The sequence below is a fragment of the Eptesicus fuscus genome, chromosome 10 (assembly GCF_027574615.1).
Source record: "Eptesicus fuscus isolate TK198812 chromosome 10, DD_ASM_mEF_20220401, whole genome shotgun sequence".
NCBI classification, from domain to species: Eukaryota; Metazoa; Chordata; class Mammalia; order Chiroptera; family Vespertilionidae; genus Eptesicus; species Eptesicus fuscus.
Window position 1 is genome coordinate 87221030 of NC_072482.1, and position 15144 is coordinate 87236173.

The window sequence follows — 15144 nt, forward strand, 5'->3', positions numbered from 1 at the left end:
ACTATTATTAACAGAGTATTTTATAATGTGAAATCTCTTCTCCCTAACATCTCTCAAACATCATCCCGATACACCAAGGCTGTGGGTTAGATCCCCATCAGGGCACATACAAGAATCAACAAATGAATGCATAAAAAAGTGGAACAACAAATCCATGTTTCTCTCTCTCTCTCTCTCTCTCTCAAAATCAATATATAAAAAGAAATTTTAGTGATCTGTTAAAGTATTAAATAGATCCATGTGCTTTCATAAGAGTTCTCTATTTCAACATTCACAATTATTTTAAATCAAAGAATTAATATTTAATTACAATAATGAAATACATTTTAATGTTTCATTAATACTAAACTTAATTGTAGGTAAAGAAAAATATACACTACAGTAAATTCAAAACATTTATAATTCCTATTACATGCTTCCTGTTTTTCAATTTATAATACAGGATATCAATGCAGACTATCTCCTAAATCATTTTAATTTTTGAAATTTCAAAGTGTTTATCAAACTCCTGGCAACTAATCTAAGCACAGTTTACTCAATTTTTATTAGTAAAGTTTTATAATTAACATTTGCATAAGAAGCACAAATTAATGTGTCTATTAAAATAGCCTCTCTAGTTAGTAGATTTTTTTAAAATTCTTTTACACTGATTTTACTCCTCATTTAAATCCCAGATGAACTTCAAAGGCAAATCTTTCATATTCCTTTGGAATATTTTGTCAAATCTTTCATTTTGCTCCACTGTGAAGTGATGTTTCCAGTCTCCAACGGTACCTAGAAATAAGCACACGATGGGCACCTGGGTGAGTAAGTGGCCCTATCAGGGCACGTGTTCCTTCCCACCCACTTCAATCTCCTCTGCCAGCCTCCCCAATATCTGTTAGTTCTCCATGGGTTTGATACTTCATGTTCCCTTATACAGAAATGAACTAAGAAACAAACTTAAAAACACTTATAAAGTTCACTATCCTCAGCTATTATGCTTTCACCAACCACTACCATTAAATTCTAGCCTTTATTGAGATGGTATAACAAGAGTAAAAGAGATGACTAGGTTAGAATTTTTTCATATATTTTACTGAATACCAGGCACCAAAGAAATACAAGTACCATATCATTTCACTCATATGTGGAATTTAATGAACAAACTGAACTAACAAGCAAAATAGATTCATAGAGAGCAGACTGACAACGCTGGTATGAGGTAACTATTGGGAGTGTGGGGTGGAGAGATTGAGAAAAAAAAGAGAAAGAACTCATGGACATGGACAACAATGTGGTGATTGTTCGAGGGAGGAAGGTGGGTAGAGGTGGAAGATGGGATAGGGCGGATAAATGGAGATGCGGAAAGAATAAAATAAAGAGAAAATATATATCCAAAAATAAAAAAACTAAATGCTGGGCACCATACTTGGCAAACTATATCTATCATGTAATATAATTATTAACACAACTCCACAATATCAGCATTTCTTCATTTTTAAAATTGAAAAAACTGAAGGGATTAAGAAGTACAAACTGGTAATTACAAAATAGTCAGGGGATGTAAAATACAGTATAGGCAATATGGTCAATAATATTGTAATAACTATGGATGGTGCCAGGTGAGTACTATAATTATTGGGGGGATCACTTCATAAATTATATAAATGTCTACCCGCTATGCTGCATAGCTGAAACTAATACAAAATAATCTTGAATTTCAACTATAATTTTAAAAATAAAAAATAAATAAATACAAAGCTAAAGATAAAATAAATAAAATTGAAAAGAAAGCCCGGCCAGCATGGATCAGTGGTTGGGCGTCGACCTATGAACCAAGAGGTCACAGTTTGATTCCTGGTCAGGTCACATGCCTGGGTAGCAGGCTCAATCCCCAGTGTGGGGCATGCAGGAGGCAACCAACCAATGCTTCTCTCTCATCATTGATGTTTCTATCTCTCCCTCCATCTCCCTTCCTCTCTGAAATCAATAAAAACATACTTTAAAATTTAAAAAAAAAAAATGAAACCCAAAGATTTTCAAGTAATAATACCAAGGTCACAGAGGGTGTTCAGAGCCGTCATTGCTTTTTACTTGATGGAAGTTAGAAACTGTCATTAAGCCAATTTTTAAATGAAGATTATTGGGCATCTTCCACTATCAAGTTTTCTTAGTTAAACATTATCATTGGCATTTGGAACAGTTAGCAAGCTATTCACGGGCATGAAAATTACTTTGTACTTTATCTATTTAAGCAATGAGACTTAAAAGCTGATAGTAAATGTGACAAAAAAGAAACAGTTTTAAAAAAATTAGCAATATCAAGAGCAATTTCAAGAAGATCTTCATTAATTAAGAATAAATATCCATCATCAAAATGCTAAGTTATGGATAAATTAGTGAATAAAATATGAATAAAAGAAATACAAATTATGTTCTAGAAAAATGTATATTAAAAGATCAAAAAAATTTTTTAATTGAAATTAAGAAGTATCAGGGGGAAGATATATTCATTCTTAATTCCTGGCATGTCATAGAAGCAAAATAAAAATTAATTGCATGTTTTTATTGAATACTTGAATTCATAGCATATTGGTTTCTTGAAGTATTAATCTGCTTTTTACACTGAAGAAATCTGATACATGAGGAAATCACTCTAACTCAAACTCCCACTCCCACAACAAAATACATGTTAGGTTTACTTCTAGAATGTTCTAGGAGAGAGAAAGAAAACCAATAATTGGAGCTGACCTGGTCACATATATATATCACCTTCTGGTAAGATTTGGTAACCAATTTTAAAGAGTAGGGACACGTAGACTAAAAGGAAGGAATGTAATATTGATTAATTAGGTTCAAGTGTTAGACTATGTACTACAAAATTGTTTAGTGTCCTGGGATACTTTTCAGGGCCATTTGCAGTTAAGATCTTTGATTCTCTCCAGGTCCCAATGACAGTACTTAGAAAGACACGGTAAACACACCCTTAATTAGTGTAGGGACCAAGCAATCACGGAACTCTCAACACTTTTGCTCCTAAAACCCCCTGAGCATCACCTTTGCGCAGAAAACGTCCGTCATCTGTTCTTTTCCCAATTTCATGTTTTAGAATCTCATCATAATTTGCTTTTGGATCAGACTTCATGTTCTGAAATGTAGACTGTTTCACAATAGCTTCCACATCCTCTTCACTCAGTTCTTTCTCAAGAAAACGGCTGATTTTAAGCACAGAACTTCTGAGATCCTGAAAGAATTGTGGGTATGAGAAACTATTCAGCTTACAAAGAATGCACGAGTTACATCCCAACATCTTGATTACATTTTGGAAAACTGAAGGTGATTGGACTTACTGTAAGTCTAAAGTTTGACAAAGATATATTACTTTCCTATTCCTTCTATGAAAATGAGTGCTCTGGTTGTCAGCGTTGTTAGAGCTTTCTACTGTTTGATTTTATAAGGACAACACACTTTCATTCACCCATTCACTCATTCAACTAGCACTTTTTGGAATCTTGTGTTTCAGAAACTGTGATAAGTGCTGGAGAAGTTTAAGGGAACAATAATATGCTATCTGTGCTTGTTAAGAATTTACAATTTCATGAGAGAAAGAGTAAAGCAAGTAATTAAATACAATGGCTACAAAAAAGGAAAGTTCAAGTTTGGTGACTTCACTGGTTATTTCTACCAAACACAAATTAAAGAAGAATTAATACCAATCCTCAAACTCTTCAAAAAAATCAAATCAAAGAGGAGGAAGTACTTCCAAACTCATTCTATAAGGCCAGCATTACCCTGATACCAAAGCCAAATGAGAATACTACAGGAAAAAAAACACAAAAAAAACCCTATCTAATAAAAGAGTAATATGCAAATTGACTGTCACTCCAACACACAGGATGGCTGCCCCCATGTGGTCAAAGATGGCTGCCCCTATATGGATACAAGATGGCTGCCACAAGATGGCCAGCAGGGAAGGGCAGTTGGGAGGGACCAGGCCTGCAAGGGAGGGCAGTTGGGAGTAATCAAGCCTTCAGGGGAGGGCAATTAGGGGTGACCAGGCCAGCAGAGGAGGGAAGTTGGGGGCGACCAAGCCTGCAGGGAAGGGCAGTTTGGGGGGACCAGGCCTGCAGGGGAAGGCAGTTGGGGGTGACCACGCCTGCAGGGGAGGGCAGTTAGGGGCAATCAGGCTGGCAGGGGAGTGGTTAGGGGGTGATCAGTTTGGCAGGCAGAAGCGGCTAGGGGCAATCAGGAAGGCAGGCAGGTGAGCAGTTGGGAGCCAGCAGTCCTGGATTGTGAGAGGGATGTCCAACTGCCCGTTTAGGCCCAACCCTACCAAGATCTGGCCTAAACGGGCAGTCGGACATCCCTCGAGGGGTCCCAGATTGGAGAGGGTGCAGGCTGGGCTGAGGGACACACACACCCGTGCACGAATTTCGTGCACCGGGCCTCTAGTATTACTTATGAAAGATAAGATACAAAAATCCTCAACAAAGTACTAGCAAAACAAATTCAGTAAAGTATTAAAAGAACTATACACTATGAACAAGTGGGATTTACTCCTGGAATACAAAGATGAACAGCCCTAGTTTTTTTGGCTCAGTGGATAGAGCCTCAGCCTAGAGACTAAAGGGTCCAGGGTTTGATTCCAGTAGGGCATGTACCACGATTAGAGGCTCCTCCCCAATCCAGGCCCTGGTCAATGTGTTTCTCTCACATCAATATGTCTCTCTGTCTTTTCTTTTCTCTGTCTTTCACTCTCCCTAAAAACCAATGGAAACATATCTTTGGGTGAGGATTAACAACTACAACAACAAATGATCAGGAACAAGGCAAGAATGCCAGTTCTCACCATTTATATTCAGCCTAATACTGGAAGTCCTAGCCAGAGTAAGTAGACAAGAAAAAGGCATCCAAATTTAAATAAAGATACAAAATTATGTGTTCACATGACATGATTATATACATAGAAAACACTAAAGATCTACAAAAACAAAACAAAGCAAACAAACAAAAACAACAACCCCACACTATTCGAACTATTAAAAAACTAACCAAAGTTGTAGGATACAAAACCAACATCCTCAAATTATTTGCATTTATTTACACTAACAATGAACAGTGCTTTAGCAAACTGGTCTCTAACTAGTTTGCCTATATTTACTATTATCACTTTTAAACCCATTAGAGGGGATTACATTCTAAAGATACTAATTTTATCATATTGCTATTCTTCTTATAACTGTTAAAGGGCTCATTATTGCTTTATAGATGAAGAAATTACTATCACTAACAAAGTCTACAGACCTTGCATGATCTGGCTCCAATACATCTCTCAATCTTTTTTTTTTTTTAATAATCTTTATTGTTCAGATTATTAAAGTTGTTCTTCTTTTTTCTCCCCATAGCTCCCTTCCACCCAGTTCCCACTCCACCCCCTGCACTTACCCAACCTCCACTGTCCTCATCCATAGATGTACGATTTTTGTCCATACTCTTCTTGCACCCCCCACACCCCTTTCCCCCCAAGGATTGTCAGTCCACTCCCTTTCTTGCCCCAATTCTATTATATTCACCAATTTATTCTGTTCCTCAGATTTTTTATTCACTTGATTTTTAGATTCACTTGTTGATAGATATGTATTTGTTGTTCATAATTTTTATCTTTATCTTTTTCTTCTTTTTTCTCTTCTTAAAGAATACCTTTCAGCATTTTATATAATACTGGTTTGGCAGTGATGAACTCCTTTAGCTTTTTCTTATCTGTGAAGTTCTTTATCTGACCTTCAATTCTGAATGATAGCTTTGCTGGGTAGAGTAATCTTGGTTGTAGGTTCTTGCTATTCATCACTCTGAATATTTCTTGCCACTCCCGTCTGGCCTGCATAGTTTCTGTTGAGAAATCAGCTGACAGTCATATGGGTACTTCCTTGTATGTAACTAACTGTTTTTCTCTTGCTGCTTTTCATATTCTCTCTTTGTCTTTTGCACTTGGCATTTTAATTATGATGTGTATTGGTGTGGTCCTCCTTGGATTCCTTTTGTTCAGGGTTCTCTGTGCTGCCTGGACTTGTCAGTCTATTTCTTTCACCAGGTGGGGGAAGTTTTCTGTCATTATTTCTTCAAATAGGTTTTCAATATCTTGCACTCTCTCTTCTTCTGGCATCCCCATAATTCTGATGTTGGTACGCTTGAAGTTGTCCCAGAGGCTCCTTACACTATCTTCACATTTTTGGATTCTTTTTGCTTTTCCAGTTGGGTGTTTTTTGCTTCTTTGTATTTCAAATCTTTGACTTGATTTTTGCGATCCTCTAGTCTGCTGTTGGGTCTCTATATATTATTCTTTATTTCAGTCAGTGTATGCTTAATTTCTAGTTGGTCCTTTTTCATATCCTCGAGGGTCTCACTAAATTTATCAGCGGTTTCTAGAAAATTCTTGAAAAACCTTATAACTGTAGTTTTGAACTCTATATCCTCCATTTCTTTCATTTGTGACCTGTTTCTTTGCCTCCGCATTTGGCTGCTTCCCCATGTTGATAGAGTGGTTTTGTGTGCTAGGTGTCCTATAGGGCCCAGTGGCTCAGCCTCTCCAGTTACCTGAGGTGGACACTCTTGGTGCACCCCTTTGTGGGCTGGGTGTACAGTCTTGCTGTAGTTAAGCCTTGATTGTTGTTGGTATCACTGGGAGAAATTGACCTCCAGGCCAATTGGCTGTGAGGATCAGCTGTGTCTGCGATGGGAGAACTTCTGTGCTGGAGACACCCTTATGAGGCAAGACTTGCTTCAGTGAGGCTTTGGTGCTCACTGAGTCTGCCCCCTGGGTGTGTCCCTTATGGATCTGAGGAGTTGTAATCTGGATGGTCCCACTCTGACCACTGGGTACACTGGCTCTTGGATCTCCAAGGAGGTGCTAATTTAGCCTTTGCCTGAGGCCACCCAACAGGAGCTACAGAGAGATCTGAAGATTCTTCTTCTTTGTTTGGGTTTTGGAGGTGCCCAGATGAGGCCCAGCTGTGAAGCAATGCAAGTTGCTGTGGGAACTTGGCCCTCTTTTGGATGTTCTGGGTCTCTCTGACTCAGCTGCAGTTTGTTAGGTAATTTTAGATTTCAAAGGTCCAGGCCATTAATATGCAAAAACCTCTGCGCACAGCTTGGGTGGGGTCTCAGGAGCAAACAGCAATGGCTGACTGTCGGCCCTGCCCTAAGAGGCCCCTGGGTCTCAGTGTCCCTAGGTAATTGCTGCAAGCACCTCTGAGAGAAAGCCGCCCTCAAGTTCCACCCGATGCCAGACAGTTCAGTTTCTCCCTGTATGAATCTGAGTCCCCAGAGTCTCGCCCGGAATTGAAGTTCAGAGCAGTTGGGAGCTTGTGTCTCCCTCCGGATTGAAAAAGACAACCGTGTCCTCAGTTGCCAGCCCTTTCCACACACGCGTGCGTCTGTAACTCTGCACTTTACGTCCGCAGCTCTTCTGAGTCTCAGTGTGTTTTTCTCTTTACTTCTAGTTGTAGAATTTCCACTCAGCCAGCCTTCCTGTGGTTCTGGATGATGTCCGTTTTGTCTTTTAGTTGTAGTTTTGAAGTGGTTGTACGAGGCAGCAATTTCAGGTGTTTACCTATGCCACTATCTTGGTTTCTCCACACCTCTCTATCTTAATGTTTCATTACCTCCATCTTGCTCTTTAAATTCTTCCTTGCAAGGTATCATGCACCTGACTGCTTCCGATAATTTGCCCATTCTCTTTCCTTGGCTTAGACTTCTCTTTCACTTTTCTGCCAACTCATATCTATTAGCTTGAAGTTGTCATGTTACTTTTCCAGAAATAATTGCCTATTACCTACACCAGATCAGTATATTTCAGGTACTATCATACCTGAGCGTTTCCTTGATAACAGTTATCACAGGTTTGAAGTATATATATCTACTTAGTGAATACTTGTCTTCCCTGTTGGATTATAAGTTCTAGAAATAAAGGGTTCAATTGTCTTTGCCTGATTATTTAGGGTCTGTCACATAACAGGCATGTTATAATCTTGAATTAATGAGCAAGTAAGATATGTAGCAGTGAGTCAACATATAATCAGAGATCACAAAATAGTGAACTTCAGATGTGTTTGGTTTGGTTTACACAATGTATTAAGACAGTTTTCATTGGATGTCAACATGCATATATTATGTGATTTTCACGAAAGCTACATTTCAAGATTCTCTTTAATAAAAACAACAACAACGAAACACAAAGAACTTGCATCACTGGGCACACAATTACCTCTGACTAATTGGCCAAATCTTAGTGGCTTCTCATGCCAGGGTTGTTTTTGTTTGTTGTTTGTTTAATATTCTTGTTGATTTTTAGAGAGAGAGAGGAATAGAGAGAGAGAGAAACATCGTGCCGCTTACCAGGGATCAAGCCTGCAACCCAGGCCCTGCCTCAGAATCGAACCAGCAACCCTTCAGTGCATCGGATGACACCTAACCAACTAGTCACACCGGCCAGGGCTGGCCCCAGCATTTCGAAGTGCCTTTGCTCTTTTTTCCATCACTGGTCTTGTGAGTTTGCCCCTATTGACACAGATGGGAGCATGAAAAGGAACCACAGAGATGACTGTGTGCAGTGAGAGGAGAGCCCTGAGGAGGCCAATAGCTAAGGGAGGGGCAGGCGATTAGAAACCCCGGAAAAAGCACGAGAAGTAGTTAGGTACCAAGAAAACTGGGAAAATGTGGGTCATTAAAACCAAAATAAAAGAGGGTTTCAAAGAAACAATTTGTAAAAATAACCTTCGCCTCTTACCTTTTTCATTTCCTCATACATCATAAACAGAATACTGAAGTCATGTCGGTGCTCATACCAGCCTCTGATGTGATCAAACCAACGGCTTCCTACCACTGGGGGGAAATTAGTAAGTGACAAGGTGAAGATGTTGCGCTTACCAAACAGCAAACTAGAGTCTTTCTTTTCTGTTCCGGCGTCCTCCGAAAGGAAAGGAGAGCCCCCACCACGAGACATCTGTGTTACCTTGTAAAACGGTGCTTTGGGAAACAATGACATGATTTTAATGGAAACCTGCCTTTCCTATGTATGTAGGGAAAGCAGCAGTGAAGAAAAGAAGAAGCCCAAACAACTAATTGTGAAGATTTAAGGTGAGCTCCTTACTTTCTTACTTCTTCCACCTGAAAAACGTTCTTTATTTCTCCTTTTATTATATAAATAAGTGAGAGCCCCCATTCCACATTCCACAAGCCTCTGACATCAATCTATCCTCCTCAGTGTTGAAATGAATATTCCATCGCTGCCATATAAGGCCTACCACAGGTCCACGACAGAACACAAAAACTACATCCACTTTGAATTGGTACACCACTGCGGTTCTTTTATGATCGATCTGGTCAACGTATTTCTTAAACAATATGCCTTTGGAACCATAACAATCCCCAAAGTGGTCGTGGTGAGAATAGAAAAGCCATTGGGTGGCAAATTAAGATAACAGAGTAGTAACCACTGTGTGCATTCAGCTTCTATCATTGCTCTTCTTTATTTCCTTAAAATATGTTCCCCAAGTTTGAGAATTTGGCTAGATGGCAACATGGCCTTATGAAAAGTTGAATGCATAAATTCATAGTTACCATTTCCATCTAGAAACCTTTTCATGAAATGTTCCATATCATTCCCAGCTTCAAGCAGGATTACCATATTTGAGAAATGAAAGTATGAAGTCATAACATCCTTGGGGTTTCTGTAGACGTAAACAATCTGTAGGAGGTATAGTAAAACAATTTTAACAATTCTTCATTGTCCTTACAGGTTGTTGTTGGTTTTTTGTTGTTGTTTTTTCACACCAACATATGTCACTATGTGAAAACATAACAATTTGTTTCATCCAGCCTACTACTCATGATAATTTAAGTTATAACTATTTTTTTGTTTTGTTTTGTTTTTTGGGTTTTTTTTGCTATTACAAAGACTGTTGAAGTAATCAACTTTATTCACATGACATTTCACATGCTCAAGCATCTAATAATCTAATAAAAGAGTAATATGCAAATTGACTGTCACTCCAACACACAAGATGGCTGCCCCCATGTGGTCAAAGATGGCTGCCCCCATGTGGACACAAGATGGCCACCACAAGATGGCCAGCAGGTGAGGGCAGTTGGGAGGCACCAGGCCTGTAAGGGAGGGCAGTTGGAGGCGTTCAACCCTGCAGGGGAGGGCAGTTAGGGGTGACCAGGCTGGCAGAGGAGGGAAGTTGGGGGCAAACAGGCTGGCTGGGGAGCAGTTAGGCATCAATCAGGCTGGCAGCAGAGTGGTTAGGGGGTGATCAGGCTGGCAGGCAGAAACGGGTAGGGGCAATCAGGAAGGCAGGCAGGTGATCATTTGGGAGCCAGCAGTCCTGGATTGTGAGAGGGATGTCCGACTGCCCGTTTAGGCCCGATCCCGGACATCCCTAATTTAGGCCCGAAATTCAGGCCTAAACGGGCAGTCGGACATCCCTTGAGAGGTCCCAGATTGGAGAGGGTGCAGGCTGGGCTGAGGGACATGCCCCCCCTCCGTGCTCGAATTTCGTGCACCCGGCCTCTAGTAAGAAATAATTTTGGCCAATAAACATATCAAAAAGTACTTAATCTCATTACTGATTAGGAAAATGCAAACTCAGATTAGTTTGAGATATCATTTTATAATTTACTAGCATTCCCATTGCAGGAAAAATCCTGCAATAGGGTTTCCTGCTGCACTCTACCCCGCCCTGCCTGCTCTCCTCCCTTGTCCCCCGCCCTGCCTTCTCCGCCAGCCCGCCTGCTTTTCCCTTGTCCCCCGGCCCCGCCTGCGCTCCTCCCTTCTCCCCCGCCCCGCCTTCTCCGCCAGCCTGCCTGCTTTTCTCCCTTCTCCCCCGCCCCGCCTTCTCCGCCAGCCTGCCTGCTCTCCTCCCTTGTCCCCTGCCCCGCCTTCTCCGCCAGCCCGCCTGCTTTTCCCTTGTCCCCCGGCCCCGCCTGCGCTCCTCTCTTCTCCCCCACCCCGCCTTCTCCTCCAGCCTGCCTGCTTTTCTCCCTTCTCCCCCGCCCCACCTTCTCTGCCAGCCTGCCTGCTCTCCTCCCTTGTCCCCCACCCTGCCTTCTCCGCCAGCCCGCCTGCTTTTCCCTTGTCCCCCGGCCCCGCCTGCGCTCCTCCCTTCTCCCCCGCCCCGCCTTCTCCTCCAGCCTGCCTGCTTTTCTCCCTTCTCCCCCGCCCCACCTTCTCTGCCAGCCTGCCTGCTCTCCTCCCTTGTCCCCCGCCCTGCCTTCTCCGCCAGACCGCCTGCTTTTCCCTTGTCCCCCAGCCCCGCCTGCGCTCCTCCCTTCTCCCCCACCCCGCCTTCTCCTCCAGCCTGCCTGCTTTTCTCCCTTCTCCCCCGCCCCGCCTTCTCTGCCAGCCTGCCTGCTCTCCTCCCTTCTCCCCTGCCCCACCTTCTCTGCCAGCCCGCCTGCTTTTCTCCCTTCTCCTCCGGCCCCACCTCCGCTCCTCCCTTCTCCTCCCCCCAGCTTGCATGCTTCTCCGCAGCTTTGCTCCCTTCTGCAGCTCTTGGCTTCTTTCTACGCTGTCTTGATATGCAAATTAGCCACCATCTTTATTGGGGTAATTTGCATACTCGTCCTGATTGTTTGGTGGGCGTGGCTTGCCTGGTGGGCGTGGCTTGGGCATAGCGAAGGTGCGGTCAATTTGCATATTTGTCTATTATTAGGTAGGATATTAAAAACTAAAAAGTTTGGCCCTAGTCTGTTTGGCTCAATGGATAGAGTGTGGGAATGCGGACCAAAGGGACACGGGTTCGATTCTGGTCAAGGGCAGGTACCTAAGTTGCAGGCTCCTTCCTCCTGGCCTGGACCCTAGTACAGGCTCATGCAGGAGGCAACCAATCGATGTGTTTCTCTCACATCGATATTTCTCTTTGTCTTCCCTCTCTCTTTCACTCTCCCTAAAAATCAATGGAAAAATATTTTCAGGTGAGGATTAAAAAAAGAAAAAAGAACGTGTATTGCGATGTAATATATACATTTGCTGCAACTTACCTGTCCATCAATACACTAAGCATTGTAGAGCCATACAATAAATTCTACTAAACCATAAAAAAAGAATAGAATTTTATGTGCTGTCATCAAAGAAATGTTGCTGTATACTATATAATCACACTACAAGCAATGTGTGGGATGACCCAATTTATGTATATACTTATAATTCCATATATATTTAATGTGTCAAACAGTAGCAAAGATTATAATTATCACATTTGAAAGACTGTGGATGAGTGGGGCTGGAAAAAAATATTTGAAGAAAGAATTTTTGTTTGTGCCAAAGGTCCGTAAGCACTTTATATGACTTACTTTAGCTTTTTTGCGCTTGAGACCTTTTGGTACCAAATAATATGGGAGGTGGGAACAGAAGAGGCGAGGAGATGGTCTGTTGAGAAAGTCTGTTTTGCGTATATTGTATTCCAAGAAGGGGACTCTATCAAGCGTTGCCAAGTCTTCAGTTCTATTACGATGTCCCTCAAAATAAATCAAGCTTAATATCTGCTGAGTCCAGATGGTACCTGTAAAAATAAATAATTTCATTTTCAACACTGAATTAATTTTTTATTAACAATGTCAATAATTATACTATCTATCTCAAAACTATTCGGAGCTTTTTCTTTCTTTTTAACCACTATGCCAAGGAAATGTGTCCAACTTTTTTTCTATGTATTTTACATTAAAATTAGTAAAGATAAAATTAGGTGTTCTAAGTTCCCTTTTTCTCAAAAAGAGTTGTGACAGTAGTGATTAGTTCAATCCTTCAGCTCTTTTGTTCCCTGTAATTCATGTACATTCTGTTCATGTGACTTTCTGCAGCTATCTCTGTTCCTCCTTCCTTAGTCTTGCTTAAAGCTTTACCTTTTGGAAATACAGACAGTTTAAGAGCTCAAGACCCCTTTCAGCTTTTCTCTTTAACATTGTATAGGCCTCCCAATACAGTGCTGATAGGCATTCTTGTCTCATACTTGATTTTAAATGTTTCACTATTGCATTTGATGTCTGTGGTAGTTTTGGTAGATTCTATTCATCAGGTTAAAGAAGTTCACTTTCTCCCTAGTTTGCTAATAGTCTCCCTTAGGAATGTATGCTGAATTTATTAAATGCTTGTTCTGCACCTGTTGAGATGATAATTCAGGCTTTCTTCTATACTCTAGTAATGTGGGTGAACTGCATTAATATATTTTTAAACCAATCTTGAAATAAAGCCACCTTGGTCACAGAGGTTTTTGTGGTTTTTTTTTTTGTCATTGCTAGATTTGTTTTGCTTATATTTATTTGATTTAGGGTTTTTGCACCTATGTTCATGAATATATAATCAATGTTCTAAAAGAATGTGAGGTGTCAATAATCTTGCAATCATTACTACTCAATTGAGTATATTTAATAGACACAGTAGGTTTGATAAAATTTATGGGGAATCCTGGAGAGTCACTCATCTCCCCTCTAAGCTGAGCAAGAACCCAGGATGTTGGACTAAGGACTGGTGTGTGGTGTGCCAAATACTTAGGCTGGATTAAGGGTAAAGGAAAAATTGTTATGGGCTGCTTAACCTAAAACTAAGCAAACTGAGGCACCACCAACATCTAAGGGAGGGAAATAAAAAACACCTGATATCAAATGTGCCAACACATTTTGCAGAGTAGAAAAACCCAGGGAAAGGCATTGTATTACTCATTTGGGGAAAGTAAACAGGGTCCTGAATTTCAAAGTCATTGGTAAAAGGGAGGGACTGGAGCATTTTCAAGAAAATCAGGAATGATTTCTTTTGCATTGACTTTGACTCCAATGTATTTTTTGACCAGTATTAACCACTTTGTACATTGATTCAAGAACACCGATCACCCTGTGTTCTAAAAAGCATATATAAAAAATAAGCTTTTAAGGGGAATGTAAGATTTGAGAACAATTTACTTTAGTTTAAAATTATTTCATTATTATAGGGAAAGAAAAGCAATTAGAGTAATTGAAAAGCATATTAGGAATTAGTTCTGACTGAGAGATGCTGCTAACCAAAATCCTGCTGGATTTTTAATATATTTTCTTCCATTCTCAGAGAAAGCCAACAGGTCAGCTTTGACCTAGTATCTGCTTTGGCTCAATATTTGGTTCCTTCATAGGTGCCTTAAAAATGACAATATATGCATTTTAAGTGACCTTATATATGAAAAATTTGAGATTTATTTAACTTTATTAAAAATCCTAAATGGTGCTCTCAGTGTAGGCTGGGTACTGTAATGTCTGGAAAAGGGCTCATTTGTACACATGTGTTAGCAAACCAGAGTGAAAACTGGTAACAGGTAGTCCACTCCCCAAACTTACCAGATTTTGGATATGTAATTATGAAGACATCATCATCTCTAATTTCAAAATCATCTAGATTTTCTAGAAAGTCAGCATCAATTAAAGAAGATTCAAAATTATAGCCTTTAAAGTTCAGCAAATATGTGTCTTTGTTGTCCATATTTATTCACCTACAAGTAAAAACAAATAAAATTCTTTTCTATTTCTTAGTATTTTATAGTAATTACTAACACTTGCTGAGTGCTCAATATATGTCAAGCACCTTTTTTTTAATTTCTTTATTGATTAAGGTGTCACATATTTGTCCTCATCCCCCCATTCCCATTGCCCCCCCTCCCCACGCATGCCCCAACCCCCTGTTGAACTTAACCGTTGGATAGGCTCATATGCACGCACACAAGTCCTTTGGTTGAACTCTCCCCCTCCCCCCACCCTCCCCTATCCTCCTTCTGAGGCCCGATAGTCCGATCGATGCCTCCTTGCTTCTGGTTCTGTTCTTGTTCCTCAGTCTATGTTGTTCATCATTTCCCCTAGATGAGCGAGATCATATGTCACTAGATATATACTTATGAGAACTGAATGTGAGACGAGCAATAATAGTTATGCTGACAGGCAGATGGATCAGTCTGTAGTGAGTTTCTTTCTGGACCAACAGTTCTTTTGAGACCCAATTTCAATGTCCACCTGTTCCTTATGTGTACATGTCAGCACTGACCCCTCAGCTCTGGATGGTGGACAAATGGTGGTAACGGAGGTCCGACTCCCTCTGGTTTGGTCTCGGCCGGACCCAGGGGCATGGCTTCACCCGGACTAAGGGGC

General features: G+C 40.8%; 1 protein-coding gene across 1 annotated transcript; it reads right to left on the reverse strand.

Annotated features, from left to right (window-relative positions):
* Positions 1-606: 606 nt before the first annotated feature.
* Positions 607-14485, reverse strand: LOC129150566 (amine sulfotransferase-like). Its single transcript, XM_054722379.1, has 6 exons — positions 14344-14485; positions 12334-12542; positions 9601-9727; positions 8768-8862; positions 3040-3226; positions 607-774 (listed from the first exon to the last, which is right to left on the reverse strand). Exons 1-6 carry the CDS (start codon positions 14483-14485, stop codon positions 653-655), a joined length of 882 nt encoding a protein of 293 aa, XP_054578354.1. The 3' UTR covers positions 607-652.
* Between the last annotated feature and the right edge of the window lie 659 nt (positions 14486-15144).